General features: G+C 46.7%; 2 protein-coding genes across 17 annotated transcripts in view; both read left to right on the forward strand.

The window, feature by feature from the left end:
- Positions 1-4,377, forward strand: part of ARID1A (AT-rich interaction domain 1A) — an 83,954-nt gene extending 79,577 nt beyond the window's left edge. For all 6 annotated transcript variants that reach the window (XM_035308272.3, XM_035308273.3, XM_035308274.3 and 3 more), the window contains one exon: positions 1,298-4,377. In XM_035308272.3, the coding sequence (XP_035164163.3) occupies positions 1,298-3,031 (1,734 nt within the window). In that variant the 3' untranslated portion in view covers positions 3,032-4,377. The remainder of the gene's footprint in view (positions 1-1,297) is intronic.
- On the forward strand, positions 3,041-21,665 carry PIGV (phosphatidylinositol glycan anchor biosynthesis class V). 11 transcript variants are annotated; one of them, XM_035308277.3, is made up of 4 exons: positions 3,041-7,425; positions 13,514-13,648; positions 17,242-18,363; positions 20,339-21,665. In XM_035308277.3, the coding sequence occupies exons 2-4, from the start codon at positions 13,571-13,573 to the stop codon at positions 20,618-20,620; spliced, it is 1,482 nt and encodes a 493-aa protein (XP_035164168.1). In that variant the 5' UTR covers positions 3,041-7,425; positions 13,514-13,570; the 3' UTR covers positions 20,621-21,665. The 11 variants fall into 11 exon arrangements, 10 of the variants coding, with proteins under 10 accessions (XP_035164168.1, XP_035164173.1, XP_008998957.1 ...); XM_035308282.3 differs by lacking the exon at positions 3,041-7,425 and adding an exon at positions 7,455-7,560; XR_013519883.1 differs by lacking the exon at positions 3,041-7,425 and adding an exon at positions 10,779-10,836 and having other exon boundaries at positions 17,242-19,886; positions 20,339-20,469.
- The last annotated feature ends 1,091 nt before the right edge of the window (positions 21,666-22,756 follow it).

Here is a 22,756-nt window from a genome sequence, read left to right on the forward strand (position 1 = left end):
AGTCAGGAGTTCTAAACCAGCTTGGCCAACATGGCAAAACCCCATCTCTATAAAAATACAAAAACTAGGCCCGGGATGGTGGTTCACCCACTAGGATTACAAAGTTACAGTAATTCTAGAACTTTGGGAGGCCGAGGTGGGTGGATCATTTGAGGTCAGGAGTTCAAGACCAGCCTGGCCAATATGGTGAAACTGCATCTCTACTAAAAATAGAAAAATTATCTGGGCCTGGTGGCATGCACCTGTAATCCCAGCAACTTGGGAGGCAGAGGCAGAATTGCTTGAACCCAGGAGTGAGCTGAGATCATGCCACAGATCTGTTGTCGTAGGCAACAGAGCTGGGCTGTGTCTCAAATTTTATATATTACACACACACACACACACACGTGCGTGCGTGCACAAAAATTAACCCAATGTGGTGGCAGGCGCCTGTAATCCCAGCTACTCTGGAGGCTGAGGCAGGAGAATCACTTGAACCCAGGAGGCAGAGCCTGCAGCCAGCAAGATCACACCACTGTACTCCAACCTGGATGACGGAGCGAGACTTCGTCTCAAAAAAAAATGTTGGGATTACAGGTGTGAGCCACTGCTTCCAGCCCCTAGATCTAATTTGAAAGCCTTATTTTTTTCCATCTGCTTACTGTTCAGCCAAAGATTGTGACTGGAGGAGGAGTGTTTTCTTCTAGAGGTAAATAAATGGCCTATATATTGTCCAAGGTAGAATTTGGGTCTCTGTAGCACCAGCTTGGACCAGTGCTTGGAGAGCTGAAGCCTCATCCCACTCCTTATGCTGCAAGATCCATGGAGTTCTAGCCCCCAAAGAGAAGAGAGCCATGAACATCTGCCCACGTTGCATTCTCTTCTCTTAGCTTGAATTGGGTCATCCCACCATGCCTAAGCTTGGGCTCCCCTTAACAGCGAGTTGGAGAGAGTGTCCTGAAAGAGATAATGGCAATGACCACCAGGTTGGAAACTGGCCTGGTGTAGAAAAGCAGAAGATTGTTTGGGGAAAGAGGAGGCTAAGAGATGATTGGCACTGGTGGGTGAGGTGCAAAGCTGTTGGCTAGTGTTTCTGGAGACAGGCTTACGTGAAGGTAGCTTGGGCAGAAGGAAGAACTTTGTGTTGGGCATAGAAGAGGTTAAGATGAACAATTTGCCCTGTGGAGAACCTTTGGGAAAAGAGCAACTCTGCCTCTCCCAAGTGATACAGAAGACTTGGAGAGGTCTCTCAAGTCAAAGATTCTGTTCTTAGGCCACTTTGCTCCCTTAATTTATTTCTTGTTTTTTCTCTTTTTAGCTCCCAGGGTTGCTAGAGCTCCTTGTAGAATATTTCCGACGATGCCTGATTGAGATCTTTGGCATTTTAAAGGAGTATGAGGTGGGTGACCCAGGACAGAGGACGCTACTGGATCCTGGGAATTTCAGCAAGGTGTCTAGTCCAGCTCCCATGGAGGGTGGGGAAGAAGAAGAAGAACTTCTAGGTCCTAAACTAGAAGAGGAAGAAGAAGAAGAAGTAGTTGAAAATGATGAGGAGATAGCCTTTTCAGGCAAGGACAAGCCAGCTTCAGAGAATAGTGAGGAGAAGCTGGTCAGTAAGTTTGACAAGCTTCCAGTAAAGATCATACAGAAGAATGACCCATTTGTGGTGGACTGCTCAGATAAGCTTGGGCGTGTGCAGGAGTTTGACAGTGGCCTGCTGCACTGGCGGATTGGTGGTGGGGACACCACTGAGCATATCCAGACCCACTTTGAGAGCAAGACAGAGCTGATGCCTTCCCGGCCTCATGCACCCTGCCCACCAGCTCCCCGGAAGCATGTGACAACAGGAGAGGGTACGCCAGGGACAACAGACCAGGAGGGGCCCCCACCTGATGGACCTCCAGAAAAACGGATCACAGCGACTATGGATGACATGTTGTCTACCCGGTCTAGCACCTTGACTGAGGATGGAGCTAAGAGTTCAGAGGCCATCAAGGAGAGCAGCAAGTTTCCATTTGGCATTAGCCCAGCCCAGAGCCACCGGAACATCAAGATCCTAGAGGACGAACCCCACAGTAAGGATGAGACCCCACTGTGTACCCTTCTGGACTGGCAGGATTCTCTTGCCAAGCGCTGCGTCTGTGTCTCCAATACCATTCGAAGCCTGTCATTTGTGCCAGGCAATGACTTTGAGATGTCCAAACACCCAGGGCTGCTGCTTATCCTGGGCAAGCTGATCTTGCTGCACCACAAGCACCCAGAACGGAAGCAGGCACCACTAACTTATGAGAAGGAGGAGGAACAGGACCAAGGGGTGAGCTGCAACAAAGTGGAGTGGTGGTGGGACTGCTTGGAGATGCTCCGGGAAAACACCTTGGTTACACTCGCCAACATCTCGGGGCAGTTGGACCTATCCCCATACCCTGAGAGCATTTGCCTGCCTGTCCTGGACGGACTCCTACACTGGGCAGTTTGCCCTTCAGCTGAAGCCCAGGACCCCTTCTCTACCCTGGGCCCCAATGCCGTCCTTTCCCCGCAGAGACTGGTCTTGGAAACCCTCAGCAAGCTCAGCATCCAGGACAACAATGTGGACCTGATACTGGCCACACCTCCCTTCAGCCGCCTGGAGAAGTTGTATAGCACTATGGTGCGCTTCCTCAGTGACCGAAAGAACCCGGTGTGCCGGGAGATGGCTGTGGTACTGCTGGCCAACCTGGCTCAGGGGGACAGCCTGGCAGCCCGCGCCATTGCAGTGCAGAAGGGCAGTATCGGCAACCTCCTGGGCTTCCTAGAGGACAGCCTTGCCGCCACACAGTTCCAGCAGAGCCAGGCCAGCCTCCTCCACATGCAGAACCCACCCTTTGAGCCAACTAGTGTGGACATGATGCGGCGGGCTGCCCGCGCACTGCTTGCCCTGGCCAAGGTGGATGAGAACCACTCAGAGTTTACTCTGTACGAATCACGGCTGTTGGACATCTCAGTATCACCATTGATGAACTCACTGGTTTCACAAGTCATTTGTGATGTACTGTTTTTGATTGGCCAGTCATGACAGCCGTGGGACACCTCCCCCCCCTCCCCGTGTGTGTGTGCGTGTGTGGAGAACTTAGAAACTGACTGTTGCCCTTTATTTATGCAAAACCACCTCAGAATCCAGTTTACCCTGTGCTGTCCAGCTTCTCCCTTGGGAAAAAGTCTCTCCTGTTTCTCTTTCCTCCTTCCACCTCCCCCCTCTCCACCACCTCACGCCTTTCTGTTCTTGTCCTCACCTTACTCCCCTCAGGACCCCACCCCCCACCCTCTTTGAAAAGACAAAGCTCTGCCTACATAGAAGACTTTTTTTATTTTAACCAAAGTTACTGTTGTTTACAGTGAGTTTGGGGAAAAAAAATAAAAATGGCTTTCCCAGTCCTTGCATCAACGGGACGCCACATTTCATAACTGTTTTTAATGGTTAAAAAAAAAAAGAAAAAAATACAAAAAAAAACTGAAGGACAAAAAAGGTGACTGCTGAACTGTTTGTGGTTTAATGTTGTACATTCACAATCTTGCAGGAGCCAAGAAGTTCGCAGTTGTGAACAGACCCTGTTCACTGGAGAGGCCTGTGCAGTAGAGTGTAGACCCTTTCATGTACTGTACTGTACACCTGATACTGTAAACATACTGTAATAATAATGTCTCACATGGAAACAGAAAACGCTGGGTCAGCAGCAAGCTGTAGTTTTTAAAAATGTTTTTAGTTAAACGTTGAGGAGAAAAAAAAAGGCTTTTCCCCCAAAGTATCATGTGTGAACCTACAACACCCTGACCTCTTTCTCTCCTCCTTGATTGTATGAATAACCCTGAGATCACCTCTTAGAACTGGTTTTAACCTTTAGCTGCAGCGGCTGCGCTGCCACGAGTGTATATATATGACGTTGTACATTGCACATACCCTTGGATCCCCACAGTTTGGTCCTCCTCCCAGCTACCCCTTTATAGTATGACGAGTTAACAAGTTGGTGACCTGCACAAAGCGAGACACAGCTATTTAATCTCTTGCCAGACATCGCCCCTCTTGGCGCGATGCTGTACAGGTCTCTGTAAAAAGTCCTTGCTGTCTCAGCAGCCAATCAACTTATAGTTTATTTTTTTCTGGGTTTTTGTTTTGTTTTGTTTTCTTTCTAATCGAGGTGTGAAAAAGTTCTAGGTTCAGTTGAAGTTCTGATGAAGAAACACAATTGAGATTTTTTCAGTGATAAAATCTGCATATTTGTATTTCAACAATGTAGCTAAAACTTGATGTAAATTCCTCCTTTTTTTTCCTTTTTTGGCTTAATGAATATCATTTATTCAGTATGAAATCTTTATACTATATGTTCCACGTGTTAAGAATAAATGTACATTAAATCTTGGTAAGACTTTTGTGAAGATTTTTATTGTTTTCAAACTAAAGCTTGACCTTTTTGGGGGGTATGGGGTAGTCCTGTTTTTGCAAACCTCCCTTAGTGTGAGATCTCTACTCAATAGTGGCATCCTGGACCCTGCCATTTATTTGCCATATTCCAAAATAAGACACAAGGCAACCTCCAACTTTCTGGACTGGCTCTTTTCCCTGACTCCAGACTAGAGCATTCAGCTGCCTTCTTGTCATTCCTTCTTGGAAGTTTACTTTGAATATGCCAAAGCTAAAATGTCCTGTCTTCCCCCACTTGAAACCTGCTCCCATAGTTTTTTTTCTTTTTTTCCTTTTAGTAAATGGCAACTCCATTCTTCTGTCACTTGGCCAAATAAATTACTGACTTCTTTTCACTTCCACATTTAATCTGCTAGCACTCTTCATAAAATAACCCTGAATCCCACACTACTACTATAGTTCAAGACACTGTCATATCTTGAATTCTTGGAATACCTCCAAATTGGCCTCCCTGCTTCTGCTTTGCCTGGGTGAACCTATTCTCAACAGAGCAACCAAAAGGACCCCTATAAAAGGTAAGTCAGATAAAACACCTTCAGTGCTTCTCTTTGTGAGTAAGTAAAAATCCAGACTCAGTGGCCTACAAGGCCCTGAGTTACCTAGCTTACCTCTACCTTTCCTGCACCATCTGTCTTGCCCATTGCTCACCCCACTGTAAGGGATGTTTCTTCCGCCTTGGAGTTTTTGTACTTCCTACTCTCTCACCAAATAATTGCATGGCTCAAGGCTTAACTCCTTCAGGTCTTGGTTCAAATATATGAGTAAGGCTTTTCCTGGTCACCTTCCTTAGAATAGCAATCATTTCTCCCCACCTGCATTACCCTTGCCTGCCTTATTTTTCCTGTGGCACTTGTTACCATCTGGCCTATTGTGTATGTTGTACTTACTGTCACCTTCTACTGAAATGTAAACTCTGTGAGGGTGTTGGGAGGGATGTTTTGTTTGCTGCATCCCTGTGCCAACATAGCCTGGCACATAGCATCTATTTAGTAGTTGAATGACACTGTTGATGTTGGCTAGATGCAGTTGCTTTTATAAAGCTAATGTCACAATATATCATTTCTCTGTTCATCCCCTTCCTTAGGGAAACAATAAGCCCCAAGTTCAAGTTTCTCAGGAGAAATCAGAAGTGGTAAGAAAAAATGCTATTATTGTGGACACTTACAAGTGAAACTTGAAACAAGAAACAACAGTTTTCTTATATTCTGGACATCTTATATCACAATCCTACAACAATCCTATGCCTGTGAAGTCAGTATCTGGCTCCCATTTTACAGTTGAAGAAAGGCTATGAAAAGTGAAAGGCTTTTTTTAAGTTCATACACCAAGCAAGTTCCACCTAACCAAGGATCATGGTTTTTTAATTTAATTTTATTTTTTGAGAGAAAGTCATGCTCTATCGCCCAGGCTGGAGTTCAGTGGCGCGATCTTGGCTGACTGCAACCTCTGCCTCCTGGGTTTAAGTGATTTGCCTGACTCGGCCTCCCATGTAGCTGGGATTACAGGTGCGCACTTCCATGCCCAGCTAATTTTTTGTATTTCTAGTAGAAACGGGGTTTATGCCATGCTGGCCAGGCTGGTCTCAAACTCCTGACCTCGTGATCTACCTGCCTTGACCTTCCAAAGTGCTGGACAGGCATGAGCCACCGTACCTGGCGCTTTTCTTAATATACCACACTACCTCCTTTCTGGATAAACACAAGCAGGAGTAATGGATCTAGGTGTGGAGTCAGCAAGCAAGATTCGTTTTTACTGTCTTTAGCACGAGGTAAAATTGTCCTAAGAATTTCAACCAAGTGTTCATCAGACTAACTGGCTATTAATATTCGGGTCAGGAACAGGATTGAATAATTAGTATTTCTCAACTGAGAGAGGAAAACCTTTGTCAACCAAGATGGCTTCCTAGGACTCCTCTAGACAAAAATGGGAATCTTTTCATATCTACAATTTTGGTAAGCAATATTGCTAATGGGTATTTTTGTTCTGGGCCTTGAGCTCCGTTTTCTAGTCTAGAAAGTGCATATCTGGGCTGTGTGTGGAATATTACCTAGGAGTTTGGTTTCCTGGGTTCCTTTCATCTGTTCTCCTGCAATGCAGGGAGAGCCTAGCCCGGTCTCCAGTTTCTGACTGGAGTTACCATGGCCAAGAGAACTGCTGGCCACTGAGCTGTGAGTAATTTGCTTTTGAGAAGTAAATAGAACCTAACCAGCAGAGAACCCAGGGGTGTGGCCAGTAGTTCTTTTCCCAGGCTCCTCCCTCCCCACCCCCCAAATGACCTTAACCTTCTTTCATAGCTGGAGAGCAGCCAAATCCAGCCTAAACAATACTCTCAACCTCATTGGCTCTTTTGCCTTACAGCCACTGCCACCCCCAAGTGGCTAAGGCCTTCCCACTAGGCCTGTCAGTGGGGTCAAGGTTTTCTAACTACGGAAAGGCAAACACTGAAGGAAGGGTGAAAAATACCTAGTGTCCATGGGCTTTAAATTATGAGTATGTGGCTCCTGAAGTTGGAGGTAGGGCAGAGTCTTTGTCCTTGGGTGGATAGGCATCTTCAAGTGATCAGGCAGAGGCCAAAAAGGTTGCTTTTGGTAAATGTCTGAGACCTGACTAGTGTTACCCCAGGTGTCAGGATGTATGTAAATGTCACCTAGCATCATTGGAAACTGCCAGTGAATGCCCTTTTATCCACAGCAAAAAGAAGTAGCATAAAGTTCTGGTAAGGCACAGCTGCTTGTCATCAGAGGCCAGTATGGTCACTTTTGCTTCACAATGGCATGGTGTCAGAGCCAACACCCCAGATTGGGATCAGCTATTCCAATACCATAGGACTGAGCCATGGAAAGTTTAGCATCTAGAAACTGAACTGCTGAGAGTAGGTACACTGGGCTAGTGATCTGCCCACCCTGGGGCCAAGGCCACCTCCAGAAGCAGAGGCAAGAACAAGGCAAGGCAGCTACAGAGAGAAATGGATTGTCAATTGCTCCAGCGAAGTGAGTGTTCTGTGAGAACTACCTAACTTCCTTCTCTACACCTTCAGTGGGAAAATCACTCACTATTTTTTTCAGTGAGTTATAGGCCCATCTTTATTGAGCATTGTATGCCAAGCACTATTAATCCTGTGTGAGGTAGGTATCATCTCCACAAGGATTGTTTCCGTCTTGCTTAGTGTTGCATCCTCATCCCATCACATAGTAGGCACTCTTGTACTGTTGAACAAATCAAACAGATAAGATAGGAATTTGATGGTGGAAAGAGTAGGTCAGAGCTATTAAGACTTGGTGTGCCCATCTTACCATAGCCTGTAAAGACTTTTAGACATAAGGGAAAAAAGGGAGAGGGAAAGAGGTAAATCTGTGAAAGATTAAAATAGTGTGGAGTGGGAGAACCAGCCAGGGAGGCTGAGACCTGAATTCAAGTCCCTTCACTACCACTAGCTATGTGACTTCTTGCCAATCACTTCCTCTTTGTGATCCTTAGCTCCCTCATCCATAAAATATAGGTATAGGATTAAAGAGATTGATTTATTGACCAGATCTTTATTGAAGACACACAGTGTGCAAGGCACTGTTCTAACACTGGAAATACATTGGTGAACAAAGCCCCTGCTCCTCCATTACACTCAGAAGCTTACATTCCAGAATAGGGAAACAGACATTGAAACAAGCAAAATTCATAGACAGGACAAGCATATGGTATTAAGTGCTATGAAGAAAATAGAGAACAGGCGTGGTGGCTCACATCTGTAATCCCAGCACTCTGGGAGGCCAGGGTGGGTGGATCATTTGAGCCCAGGAGTTCCAGACTAGCCTGGGCAATATGATGAGACCCCATCTTTTGTTTTGTGTTTGTTTTTTTTTAAACAGAGTCTCACTCTGTCACCCAGGCTGGAGTGCAATGGTGTGATCTCAGCTCATTGCAACCTCCACTTTCCGGGTTCAAGCAATTCTCCCTGCCTCAGCCTCCCGAGTAGCTGGGATTTCAGGCACCTGCCACCACGCCCAGCTAATGTTTGTATTTTTTAGTAGAGATGGGGTTTTGCCATGTTGGCCAGGCTGGTCTTGAACTCCTGACCTCAGATGATCCACCCGTCTTGGCCTCCCAAAGTGCTGGGATTACAGGCATGAGCCATGGTGCCTGGCCAAGACCTCATTTTTTTTTTTTTTTAAACAGACTGATGAGATAGTACAGGGAAAGCCTCTCTGAGGAGGTGACATCACTCCTGAGACCCAAACATAATGGGCTAGCCAAAGGGTGGTCTGGTGGTAGAGTGCTTCAAGCAGGGAAATTAGCAAGAGCAGAGCTAGGCAAGTTCAAAGAACAGATATGATGTAACCCTCTTCAATTGTAAGCTTCTAGAATAGTAATTCATTGCTTGCATTGTTCAGGTTATGGATTTGTATGTGATACTGTTTCTTAGTGATGTGGCATATGTGTTTCTTAATGGAAGTGGCTGGGAAGTGTGGAGTCTTTCTGGAGCCCTGGGATATAGCTCTGTCTCACTTGCTTTCCACAGTTCTGGTAGCTCAGCTGGCTCCCTGGGTAGATGCAGGCTCCATCTTAGCTGCAGACTCTACAAGCACACTAAGAGGCTGCCTCCTTCACTACTCGCAGCCTTTGAGCCCCAGAATCCCCTCCTATCCCATCTAGCCTTCTTCCAATCTGAAACCAGAGAGTCAGGGATTTGAGAGCACAAGATTCAGCTTCCTTGTTTTCCTGTCAGAGCAGAAGCCAGAAAATGAAACAGGAAACAGAGCGGAAGAGGAGGGGGTTGGGTAGCAGAGAAGGAAAGAAGGAATTGCAGGAAAGTACAGCTGAAAATCTGGATAAAGTTCTACCTCTACAGGGTGACAGCTTAGCTTTTAAAAAACATTCTGACTTGTCTCGAGAGACCCCTGGCATTTTTACAAATAGATTTTTGAGAGAATTTGGTGTGGACAGAGGGAACCCGGAGAATGCATGTCTTTTTCCCCTCGTGAATTTACAGAGCAAGGACAGTTCATTTCTCAGTTTTGTCTTTGCAAAGAGAGTGCGGCTTGGAGCCTTATGGTGGACTTCCAGAGATTCAAGTCACAGACTTGGGCCCTAGTCACAAGTGTGCCCCCAGGCTTTGCCATGTCACTCACTGGCCTCTGGAGCTGAGAACAAGTGAGTGGCACTGAAAAACGTGGGGGGAGGGCCATGAAACTCCCATTTTTTTCCCCTTCTTCAATACACAACAACTAAATGTGATTTGTACTTTCTCCACCTTGCACACAACAAATATCTGAAGGCGATTTAGGTCTCAGGGACTGAAATGAGTTATAAAGAGTCAAGAGATAGAGCTCCAGGCCCCCACAGACTGATGTGGGCTGGTCTTCCCCTGGAGAGGTAGCAATCATCTCTTTGTTCCCACCCACAAGAGTAGCTGTTGCAGAAGATAAACCCCTCCCAGAGCCAGGCTGTGGCCAGAGGCTAACCCAGACCCTGGCTTCGTTTAGAGGGCAGATAACGGAAACCACAAGAAGGCTTTGGAATCCTGAGAAACAAGAAATCCACCAACGGAGAAGGATTTATCATCTGTTTCCTTTAAGGAGGGTGCAAAGTTGTTCTAACAGATTCCGTTACAAGGGTACCAACTGGCCGCTCCCAGCATAGATGGTTTTGTTGAGTTCGCCTTTTTTTTTTTTCTTCTTTTTTGGCCTCACTTCGTATGAGAGAAACTGCTTGAGTGAGGGAGGTGAAAGGAGTCCCGGAGGGTGTTCTCTGAGGTTTTCCTCACCATCCTCATTAGCCACCTGAGGAGGGGGCAGAGGACTGAAGTAGGACAGAAGGTCTCTGGTAGCTAGAGGAGGGGAAAATCAGGGGGATCCCCCACTTTCTTCACACCCAGGACGCAGGGTGCCGCTGCCGGCCACAGAAACCCCAAGAATGCTTTTCTTTGGCTATTCAGAGGACATCTATTGTGTGCCAGGCCCTGCGCTGAGCTGTTGTTGCCTGACAGCAGGAAGAGCGCGGCTCCGACTTCTGTGAAGAGGCTGCGCGGGTCAGCCCCCAACTACTAGAGCCTCAGCCACACCGAGAACTCAGTGAATGTTAGCGGGAAGGAACTGGGGCAAGACCCTGACTCAGACAGCAGCCTTGGCTCACTATTTGAAGGCAGGGTGGCGAGGGGCATTGAAGGAGAGCGAAGTGCGACAGAACTCTTCAGGTGTCACCAAGATGGGAAAGTGCTATGCGGCGAGGCACCGAGCGGTGTCCCCCGCCCCGCTCGCCCGGAGTCAACATGGCCGGCGCGGAGGGAGGCGGGGCTGCTCCAAGTCCGGGCAGGAGCGGGGCGGAGACGCCGTCGGCGGAGCCAGCGCGCAGGCGCGGGCCGCGTGGGTCCCGGATGGAGGAACTGAGGTTCGGTCCCCGCTGGAAAGGTCGGGACGGGCAGGTGCTGAGGACCTGGCGCTAGCTTGGGAGCCCTGGAGTTCTGGCGGGAGGGAAGCTGTCAAATGGAGGCGGCCAGAAATGAGACAGAGGCCCAGAGAAGCGGGGAGTCCCGCCCCTCCGCCACCGCGGCCTCGGGCACCGCCTCTTCCTTTCCAGCCTCCCGCCCTCGCCTGCTTCCGGCCCTGTAGTCTGGTGGGGCTCCGCAGGCTCCCTCGGGAGTGGTATCTGGGCCCGTCTTGGGTGAGAGTCAATGATTAGTCCCCAGAAGGGACTGTGTCCAAAAGGAGCCGGCCAGAAACGGGCTGCGGACACGGCTGGGCTGACAGAAGGCGACCCACGAGGCCTTTGGCTCTAAGGACCCTGGGTTAGAGCGACGTCTCTAGCCCACGCAGTGGGTGTTGGTCTTAGAGAGTCCAGAGTTGCAGTTCAGCAGGATGTCCCAAATTCTCAGATAGGGCCCAGCTACCCTAAACATACCCAGCAAGGTCAGGCTCTGGTAGGGAAGTACTGGGCTAGGCGTTTGGGTGACCTGGGTCATAATCCTGGCTCTGAAAGGGTGCATACCCATTGGCGAGTGATGCGGGCTGATACCGTCAGGTTTAAGAAGCAAAAAACATGACAGCCTCTTTAAGTATCCCTGCGTGCGTCACTTGACCCCAGTGAGCCTCAGTTTCCATATCCATAAAATGGCGATGGTAATTATACTGGCCTCATAGTGTCTGATGAGATCTCTGGGGCCTATTTGTCTCACGGGAAAATGTTTAAAGAGTGAAACTAGTTGATCTGTAAGTGTCCTGCCAGTTAAGAGTCTGTGATTTGGCAAAGGGGTTGTTGGGAAGTGAGGTTAGCAATTAGCTGAGAGGGAGAATTGACTGGCTTTGTTTTTACTTGGTTTACCTGTAAGCAAAGTGTGGGCTACACATCTGTAGTCTCTGAGGCTAGAGTCTGACTCCGAGAGAGGAAAGGAAGAATGGTCAATTGGCATAGATGGGTTAAGTGCTTTTCTGTTCCCAACTTATCTTCTGCGTGCCAGTGTGAAGCCAAGAAAGGGAAAAAAAAAAGTGAATTCACCCGTAGGATATGGAAGGAGTAGCCTTTTGAGGTTGGGTGTGCCTATATACGTGATTCCTCTCGATTCAGCGAGTCATATGTTGGAAACGTTGGGTAGATTCACTAACGACCGCTGCTCTCTGAGGCTTTCAGAAACTTGTCTTTGAACTGAATTTTCGTGAGCCAACCCGTGTGGAATTGGGGGCCCCTCCCTTCCTCCAGGCCTCCTGGCGATGGCGTAAGCAGCAGGCGCCCCCTTGTGCCGAGGAAAGAGTACTGTTGCCATTGGCCAACTTGGCTCCCTTTCTGGGGAAATTTTATTTTCCTGTGGCTTCTGTGACTTTGTCGTCTTGCTCTTGACATGAGATATGATGGGAAGAATACGTGGGTCAGTGATTTCATATCTAGAGTCAGTGAACTGCTGATGCTGTATCCGGTCCCTACCACTTCGATTCATTCAGAACACAAGTTTAAGATGCCTGTTTATGTTCTAGGCCCTGGGATATAGTTGTGATATAAAGCCCCTGCCCTTAGCAACTTAAGCAATAGCAATAAAGGAAATAGGGCAGAATGTAGTGAGAGCATAGCACACTGGCTAGTGAGGATCAGAGAATTCCAGAAACAAGTGATAACTACAAGTTTGGTTGGTATTTGCCAGGTAAGAGAAGAAAAAGAGTCTTCCAGCCCTCCTTAAATTTTTCAGTTCAAATATTTTTTTTTTTCTTTTAGGCATAGTTCTTCACTCCAAATTGATGAGCTGCCTCTGATGCTTTTGCTTCCCTTTTGAATTTCTCAGGCTGCTGTTTGAAAGTTCTTAAGGAGCCATTCATTATGACTTCTTTTAGCCTAAGGAATTGTAAAAGATGCTTTAAAGTGCATTCCTTACCTCTGAGTGGCTTTGCAGTTGTTTATACATTGCTACCATCCCAACAAAGAGATGGGAAATAACAGTTTTCTCCATCCCTGGTAGTCTACTGTGTTTCAGCAGTGTGAGCTGGCTGAGGTCCTGCTGAGTGGTGGTTTTCTTTTCCTTTCCCACTTAACAGACCAGCTGAACACACATCAGAGAGCTAAGCTAGAGTGTGTAGTCATTATGGTCTTCCAGTATGGTTTTATGCCCCACTTTGGGGACTCTGGTTTGGGACCTAGTTTATTATTCTGGGCAAGAGGAAAAGGGCACACACCAAATAATAGCAACCACAACATAGATTTGAATAGAACTTCACACTTTGGTCTTTTTCACCATCATGACAATTTTGTGAGATAGACAAAAAAAAAAGTTTACTAATAAGAACTTGTAAGCGACGGAGTCAGGACTTGAACCCAGATCTTTTGTTCCTGCAGAGGTGCATTCAATAGGCTTTAAAGGATTTTCTGTGACCTTAGCTTTCCAGCTACCTGCTTATCTGTATGGAACTTTCCCAATGAGAATTCGGTGCTTCAAAGTGACACCTGCGAAACCCATTTACTGTCAAGATGCTTTCCCCTCATCTGGGAAGTTAGGTGACTGGTTAAGTTTGTCATAGTAATTCTGGGAGGGGAGGTCCCAATGAAGAATGCTTTCAAGAATTTGCTTTCACCTGATATGTGACATTTTCCTCCTTTGGGGTTTAGAAGCCTGAGGGAGCTCAATCCTGGTAGCAACACCCCTGAATTCCTGGTGGTGAGAGGATGTGGCCTCAGGATCCATCCTGGAAGGAGGTGCTGAGGTTTGCAGTCAGCTGCCGTATCCTGACTCTGATACTCCAGGTCAGTCTCCCATCCTTTGTCCTGAATGTGCCTTTGCTATATGACTGGACTAGGCGGTAAGAAGAGTCCCCATCTCCTTTCCACCTCCCAGGTGTGTCCCTCCATGTGGTTGGAACCATAGGGACATAGACTTTTTTTTTTTTTTTTTAAGACGGAGTTTCACTCTTGTTACCCAGGCTGGAGTGCAATGGCGTGATCTCAGCTCACCGCAACCTCCGCCTCCTGGGTTCAGGCAATTCTCCTGCCTCAGCCTCCTGAGTAGCTGGGATTACAGGCACGCGCCACCATGCCCAGCTAATTTTTTGTATTTTTAGTAGAGACGGGGTTTCACCATGTTGACCAGGATGGTCTCGATCTCTTGACCTCGTGATCCACCCGCCTCGGCCTCCCAAAGTGCTGGGATTATAGGCGTGAGCCACCACGCCCGGCCCGGGACATAGACTTTAGAGCTGAAAATTGGTCAAGAATCTTAGAAACACGGTCTGTTAATCTTCCGTTTTACACATGAAGCAGCAGAGGCCCAGAGAGGTTAAGTGACATCCCTAAAGCCACATAGGAAGATAGAGAAGGGCTGGAGTTTGACCCGTGTTTCCTAACTCCTGAGCTAGTGGTCTCTCCAACAAACTGGGATGTTCTGTAACCAGAGATGCTTGCATGGTGTGACAGCTCAAAGTATTGCTCTGTGTCCCCTTGCCAGGAGACTGAGCATAGTGTCGGTCAGTTGAGTGCGAGAGACATGGCAGCGTACAGGTCCTGAGACCATCTGGATATATAATGATTCCTCCTATTCCCCCAAGTGCCTCCCTTTCCTGCCTCACCCACACACAACTCTCAGTGCACTTGCCCTTTTGTAGTTCCCTTTCCCCTCCGAGGCTTGATACATATTTTAATAAAATGTCATGTATATATGAATTATTTGCTGCCTAGCACAGTACCTGATGCTTAGCTCAGTTTATTCATAAATGAATGAATGTTGTTGAATATATGTCAACACTTAGGGGTGTTAGATTCACATAGTTATGTGTGCCTTTTATCCCAGTACCATTCTCTCTGAGGCTTATAGCTGGTTCCTCTGTGGAAACCCTTCCTCCCTCCTCCCCCACTATATAAGGTGTAGCAGCCTCTGCTGGGTTTTGAGATTAGTTAAACGTGTCCACCTGCAGGCTAGGGCTGTTTATCTATGACTGTCACTCCTGTCCTGTTTGTTTTTACTGTTTGAAGTGGCCTGATAAGGAAACTGACCAAAAAGTGAAAAAGCCTTAAAAATGGGGCTATGCTCTCATTGCCAGGCTAGGGAGACTTACTCAGTGATGTTTCTCAACCAGCATCAGTTGGCTTCCTGGCAGAACCAAAGGAGCAGTGCTGCAGGTCAGCATCCAGGATAGGGAACCAGGACAGCTGGGTTCTAAATCAGGTGGTAATTTTAGAAATAGTATATTTCCTCTAGGCAGTTCATTCAACCACCAAAAATGTTTAAAGTACATATAGTAATAATCTAATAGGGCAAAAAAGACTTTTCTTTTTTCTTTTTTTTTTTTGGAGACAGAGTCTCAGCCTCTTCCCCAGGTTGGAGTGCAATGATGTGACCTCAGCTCACTGCAACCTCTGCCTCCCGAGTTCAAATGATTCTCCCGCCTCAGCCTCCCGAGTAGCTGGGATTTCAAGCACCTACCAGTATGCCCAGCTAGTTTTTATATTTTTAGTAAAGACAGGGTTTCACCATGTTGTCCAGGCTGTTCTCGAACTCCTGACCTCGTGATCCACCCGCCTCGGCCCCCAAAATGCTGGGATTACAGTCATGAGCCACCATGTCTGGACAGCAAAATGACATTTAACAGTAAATGCTATTTTATTATCATCCTCCCACTTCCAGTTTTAATGCTCAAGCCATCAGATTATATCCCTAAATTACCCTTTGTTGTTGCTGTCATCTCTGTCAATGACAGCTAACCCTTGATGGTTTTAGCTCCTGGTTCAATGTCACTCTTCCCAGTACTACTTCTGTTGATTTCCCAGTGGTTTCATTATTTATTTATTTATGAGACGGAGTTTTGCTCTTGTTACCCAGGCTGGAGTGCAGTGGTGTGATCTCGGCTCACTGCAACCTCCACCTCCTGGGTTCAAGCGATTCTCCCACCTCAACCTCCCGAGTAGCCGGGATTACAGGCACCTACCACCATGCCTGGCTAATTTTTTGTATTTTTAGTAGAGACGCCATGTTGGGCAGGCTTGTCTTGAACTCCTGACCTCAGGTGATCCACCCACCTTGGCCTCCCAAAGTGTTGGGATTACAGGCGTGAGCCACAGCACCCAGCTAGTTTCACTATTAACGAAGATGATGTGTGCATGTCCTGAAAGAGGCTATCCCTTGACAGTGAGTGCTGGGGAAAACGTGTTAGAGATTTGAGGAAAGAGAAAAACATGTAACATTTACCAACTTGTTTTCCTGAATGACAACTCAGAAAAATAGAGGGCATTAGAAGAGGCCTTCCATATGCACCCACCACATTCTTCAGCCTACCTGTCAGCACCTTTGTGCTTTCAGTAAGGTTGGATCAACTATCTGTCCTCTTCTCTATGGCTGGCTCCTCTTCCTTTGTGGCAGATTCCATCCCTTTTGCCTACCCAGCAATTCTCCCCTCTCTCCTGCATACCCTTTCCCTGGGTTATTTCCACTAACATACAAACCCTTATCTCCCACCTTAAAAAAAAGTTTTCTCTTAACCCCACATTTTTGTTCACCTACTTCCCCATTTGTCTGCTTCCCCTTACTCCTCAAAGTTTCTCTTCCCAGTTTAGGCAGGCTTCTCTCTCTTCTGCTCTCTCTTCTGCTCCATTGAAATAGCCCTGGTCAAAGTCACCAGTGACCTTCACCTTGCTAAATCCAGCGGTCAGTTTTCAGTCCTCATGTTACTTGACCTACCAGCAGCATTTACAGTGTCAAGCACTCCTTTTCTTCCCTTGGTTCTAATGCTCTCTTGGGTTCCCTGCCACCTCACCGACTGTTCCTTTTTTCTTCATTGCTGGATTTTCATCCTCTTCCTAGCCTTCATATATTAACATGTCCAGGGTTCAGTCCTCAGATCTCTTATTTTGTTTAAATAGGGTCTCATTCTGTCACCCAGGCTGGAGTACAGTGGCACAATCACAGCTCACTGCTGCCTCAACCTCCTGGGCTCAACCAATCCTCTTACCTCAGCCCCCAAGTAGCTGGCACTACAGGCATGTGCCCCACACCCAGCTAATTTTTATTTCTTAATTTATAGTAGAGACAAGGTCTCGCTACATTGCCCAAACTGATCTCAAACTCTTAGAATCAAGTGATCCTCCCACCTGAGCCTCCCAAAGTCCTGGGATTACAGGTGTTAGCCACTGTGCCTAGCCTTTTTTTTTTTTTTTAGTTTTTGTAGAAACCAGGTCTTGCTATGTTGCCTAGGCTGGTCGTGAACTCCTGGGCTCAAGTAATCCTCCCATCTCAGCCTGCCAAAGTGGGGATTACAGGCATGAGCCTAGTCTTCTTCCTCATTTTATTAAATGACAATTCTTTTCTTCCAGTTACTCAACCCAAATCCTGGTTTTTCTTTACTCCACAGGCCCTCTTCAATGCCATCATCCCAGATCACCATGCAGAAGCCTTCTCTCCTCCTCGCCTGGCCCCCTCAGGCTTTGTGGATCAACTTGTGGAAGGTCTTCTGGGTGGCCTGTCTCGCTGGGATGCTGAACACTTCCTGTTCATTGCCGAGTATGGCTACCTGTATGAGCACAACTTTGCCTTCTTTCCTGGTTTCCCCTTGGCTCTGCTGGTGGGGACTGAACTGCTGAGACCCTTACGGGGGTTACTGAGTCTACGCAGTTGCCTGCTGATTTCAGCAGCATCACTCAATTTCTTGTTCTTCGTGTTGGCTGCAGTTGCTCTTCATGACCTGGGTTGTTTTGTTTTGCACTGTCCCCGCCAGGCCTTTTATGCAGCTCTGCTCTTCTGTCTCAGCCCTGCCAATGTCTTCCTGGCAGCTGGTTACTCAGAAGCTTTGTTTGCCCTCCTGACATTCAGCGCCATGGGGCAGCTGGAGAGGGGCCGAGTCTGGACTAGCGGACTCCTCTTTGCCCTTGCTACTGGAGTACGCTCCAACGGGCTGGTCAGTATTGGCTTCCTCATGCATTCTCAGTGCCAAGGCTTTTTCTCTTCTCTTACGATGCTGAATCCCATGAGACAGCTCCTTAAGCTGATGGCCTCTCTGTTTCTGTCGGTGTTCACACTTGGCCTTCCCTTTGCCCTCTTTCAGTATTATGCCTACACTCAATTCTGTCTGCCAGGCTCAGCCCGCCCCATTCCGGAGCCCTTGGTACAGTTAGCTGTAGACAAGGACTACCGGATTGCAGAGGGAAATGAACCGCCTTGGTGCTTCTGGGATGTTCCACTAATGTACAGCTATATCCAGGATGTCTACTGGAATGTTGGCTTTTTGAAATACTATGAGCTCAGGCAGGTGCCCAATTTTCTACTGGCTACACCAGTGGCTATACTGGTTGCCTGGGCAACTTGGACATACGTGACCACCCACCCTTGGCTCTGCCTTACACTTGGGCTGCAAAGGAGCAAGAACAATAAGACCCTAAAGAAGCCCGATCTTGGATTCCTCAGTCCTCAGGTGTTTGTGTACGTGGTCCATGCTGCAGTGCTGCTGCTGTTTGGAGGTCTGTGCATGCATGTTCAGGTGAGATGGAGTCCTGACTGGGATAAGGATGTGAATACAGGTAAAACCCCTTGGCCAAGGACAGGGAAGATAGCTAACATCTCCCATTTGAGTGATCCGTACTGAATTTATTCACTCGGCTACTTTTTTTTTTTTTGAGATCGTGTCTTGCTCTGTCATCCAGGCTAGACTACAGTGGCGTAATCTTGGCTCACTGCAACCTCTGCCTCATGGGTGCAAGTGATTCTTCTACCTCAGCCTCCTGAGTAGCTGGGATTACAGGCAGCCACCACCAAGCCTGGCTAATATTTTATATTTTTAGCAGAGATAGGGTTTCACCATCTTGGCCAGGCTGGTCTCCTGACCTCATGATCCACCCACCTCAGCCTCCCAAAGTGCTGTGATTACAGATGTGAACCACTGTGCCCGGCCCATTCAACGACTATTTAGGAATGTTCTTTGTGCCAGACTCCAGGTCAGACCTCTAAGGAGAAACATGAATAAAACAAAATTACTGCCCCTAGGAGTTTAGTGGTATAAATAGGAGGACAGACATTTAACGGATAAAATTATAGTACAGTGGTATAGAAAGGGGAGTGCTGTTCTGAGATTTATTTTACTTTATTTATTTCTATTTTTTTGAGACAGAGCCTCCCTCTGTTGCCCAGGCTGGAGTGCAGTGGCGCTATCTTGGCTCACTGCAACCTTTGCCTCCTGAGTTCAAGCGATTCTCCTGCTTCAGCCTCCCAAGTAGCTGTGATTACAGGCACCTGCCACCACTGCGTAGCTAATTTGTGTATTTTTAGTAGAGACGGGGTTTCACTATGTTGGCCTGGCTGTTCTCGAACTCCTGAACTCAAGTGGTCTGCCCGCTTCAGCCTCCCAAAGTGCTGGGAATTCAGATGTAAGCCACCATGCTCAGCCTGAGATTTTTTTAAAAAAAGCTCAGATAAAGTATTATGGAGGCAAAGACCTATATAATTCACTGGAGTAGTTGAGAAAGGCATCATATTTCAGCTGGGTCCTAAAGAATGAGATTTTCCATAGAAGAAGCAGAGGAGGAACACTCTAGGTAAAAGAAAGGGCATATGCGAAAACATGGGGGTTGTGAAAGGATTGGACTGAGATACGGGAATAAGCACAGAAGATATCTCTGGGATTTTTCCGTAATGTACAGTTATATCCATATTGGCTTCTTGACTATTGGCTTCTGAAGGTACTCAACTCAGGCAGGTGCTAAATTTCCAGAGGAGATATCATATCTAAGGTCTTGGGTGGTGGTGGTGGTGGTGATAGAGAGGGTTGGGAAAGGTTTGATCTTGTATCTGATTTTCTGTTCTTGCTGTGGCCCCACCCTGGGATGTCTTTTTTCCCCATGCTGACCTCTCCTTAGCAGTTTCTTCCTCTTGGAGTCGCACATCGGCTGTTTCTGAAGTTCTCCAAGCTGTATGGATAAGAGACACAGAGGAAATAGGAAGTCGCTTTCTATGTTTTTAGCTGGATTAAATCATAGAATGAATGCCAGCAAAGCTTAAGGTTTCCAGGTTAGCTGAGGGAGGCCATTTGTAAACTTGTTTCTGAACTCCTATAATAGAATGTTGAAGCAATGGGTCTCCTGCCCGTTTCCCTCTGCTTTGTCATCCCGTGGGATAAGGGAACCACCTCAGGTTCCCAAGCCCCAAATCAATAGCACAGAGTTTGGAGTCTGTGCCCTGGGCCAAAATTAGACTCCATAGTTTCTAGTACTGATTGGCCCATTATCATAATAGTAATTAGTCTGTAACTGTGTTTATTTGTAACATGGAAGATGTCTGTCTGCTGTTCCATGCATCTTTCTAAGACAGATCCTAAGTTCTGTTCAATTTATTTTCCAGAGTAATACATTTCTAGTCATGGGACCATGGTTCACCCAGCAGTAGAGAAGTCCCCAGGCTGGTCCAATTTGAGTCAGTGACATTTCAGTAAATTTCTGGATGTTCCCCTCTTACGATTCTAGGTTCTCACCAGGTTTTTGGGCTCCTCCACTCCTATTGTGTACTGGTTTCCAGCTCACTTGCTTCAGGATCAAGAGCCGCTGTTGAGGTCCTTAAAAACTGTGCCTTCGAAGTGTCTTACAGAGGACTCCCCACCAGGACAAAAGGTCCCTAGAAATCCTATCATGGGACTTTTGTATCACTGGAAAATCTGTTCTCCAGTCACACGATACATTCTAGGCTACTTTCTGACTTACTGGCTCCTGGGACTACTCCTTCATTGCAACTTCCTGCCTTGGACATGACGGGGACTCTCCAGGGACAGGCTGAAAGCCGACTTAACCCAGGGGTCTGAAAGTAAAACTACACATTGGAACTCCCTGTGCTGCTTGGGATCATTGCTGTGTCCATTATAATCTCTCTCTTTGAAAGCTTGTCAGGAATGGGAGATGTGTCCCGCTAGAGATCCCCTTCTGGTCCTGGCTAGGGCAAATTTTAGAGTAACAATAGTCTCTGTAACTGAAGATTGTTTTATTCCAAGTCTAAAGTACACCTGGATCTGTCTGGTCAATCACCATAGCAGAGACAGTCTTAAATCTACCACAGACCTGCGTGTAATTTAAATGTCAATTATTGAAGTGTAAATTTCATCAAAGGCATTAACTGACAGGCTATTTATTGGCTGGGCGTGGTGGCTCACGCCTGTAATCCTAGCACTTTGGGAGGCCGAGGTGGGTGGATCACCTGAGGTCAGGAGTTCAATACCAGCCTGGCCATCATGGTGAAACCCCGTCTTTAAAAAAAAAAAAAAAAGTTAACTGACAGGCTGCTAACCGTCCACACAAGATGGTACAGGCCTGAACAGTGTAGTGGCAATAGTGAAGTGGGACCATTTTTTCCAACTGGAACATTGTTTCTGATGATTTTTTTTTTTATGATTTGTGCATTTATTTTTATTTATATGAAAAAAATCTTACAAAGATATGCAAATTAAACTTCTTTCAGTTATATGTGCAATTAATTGCCTTTTTAAAAATAATACACGGTGGGCACGATGTCTTACACTGTAGTCCCAGTACTCTGTGAGGCTGAAGTGGGCAGATCACTTGAGGCCAGGAGTTTGAGACCAGCCTGGCCAGCATGGTGAAACCCTATCTCTACTAAAAATACAAAAATTAGGGCGCGGTGGTGCACACCTGTAATCCCAGCTACTTGTGAGGCTGAGGCATGAGAATTGCTTAAACCTGTGAGGCAGAGGTTGCAGTGAGCTGAGATCACGCCACTGTACTACAGCCCAGGCAACAGAGTGAGACTCTGACTCAAAAAAGCAAAAAATAAAAATAATACAAATATTTTGATGCTGTTTCTTTTTTGTGGTAAAAAGTAAAATAATTTTTTTCTTAAAATTTTTTTTAAGCTGACAGTTTTCTGAAAAAGTAAAATAACTTTTAAAAATTAAGATAATATAAATTAGTTGGAGGGAAAAGGGTAAGAAGAAGGTATCAGGAACCCTGGATTCTAGTCCTCTCAGTAAAACCCCATTTACCAGCCATGTGACTTGGGAGAGTTTTCAGAACCTTAGTTACCTCCTCCGAAATTATGATATTCTTCAGGGGGTGGTGGTGAACCATACAGTCTCTTGTAAGTCCCTTTCTGCTCTAAGATCTTAAGAACTGCCTTAAACAACAGAATCCCCCCAGTCTAGACCCTTATGTAGAGGCTTAAATGTGTGATTTTAGGAGAAAATGCCTAGTTCTCCTCTCTTCAGCAATTAGAAGAAACTCCTCCTCCACCCCTGGAGTGCAACTCTGGGGAGGAACTTAGGTGGTCTTTCCTTTGAATGAGGGAAAGCAGTGATATCTGGCAGATAAGGTGCCTGTTGTGCCGTTCTCAGGTGCCTCCTTGCTTGATATCGGTAGACATGGGTTAGAGGAGCCAACACAGAGGCAGGAATTGGTAAACTGTACCTAAGTCTAAGGTGGAATGAAATAGTATCTGCCCTGCTTCCTGGCCCCTGTTTGATCATGAGCCTATCCCTATAATTGTAGTAAGATCATTGACCCCTGCTGAGCTACTTTTGCCCATTCCTTGAGCCAGATAAGAGTTTGGCTCTGTAACATCCATCAACTCTTATTTCCCACTTAAACCGGAAAAGTCCAGTAAGTAGAAACTCTTCAAAACAGATGGGTAATCATAAGCAGCTTCTGGAAAGACTCAAGAATTGGAATTTTGACACACTCCCTCTAACCGTGACAGAAAGCTAAACTTGCCAGCTGAAGGGAAGCTCCTGGCTGAGCCCCAGCACCCTCTGTTGGAGCTTCTGGTCAGACTGGCTAATAAGCATTTCCCATCCATCGCTGCAGCACTAGCACAGCTGAGAGAATTTGGTCCAGAGTCAAATGCTTCTGAAAATGTACACACCGATCGGGGCAGCCCTCTGT

This window comes from Callithrix jacchus, chromosome 7 (genome assembly GCF_049354715.1).
Source record: "Callithrix jacchus isolate 240 chromosome 7, calJac240_pri, whole genome shotgun sequence".
Classification (NCBI taxonomy): Eukaryota; Metazoa; Chordata; class Mammalia; order Primates; family Cebidae; genus Callithrix; species Callithrix jacchus.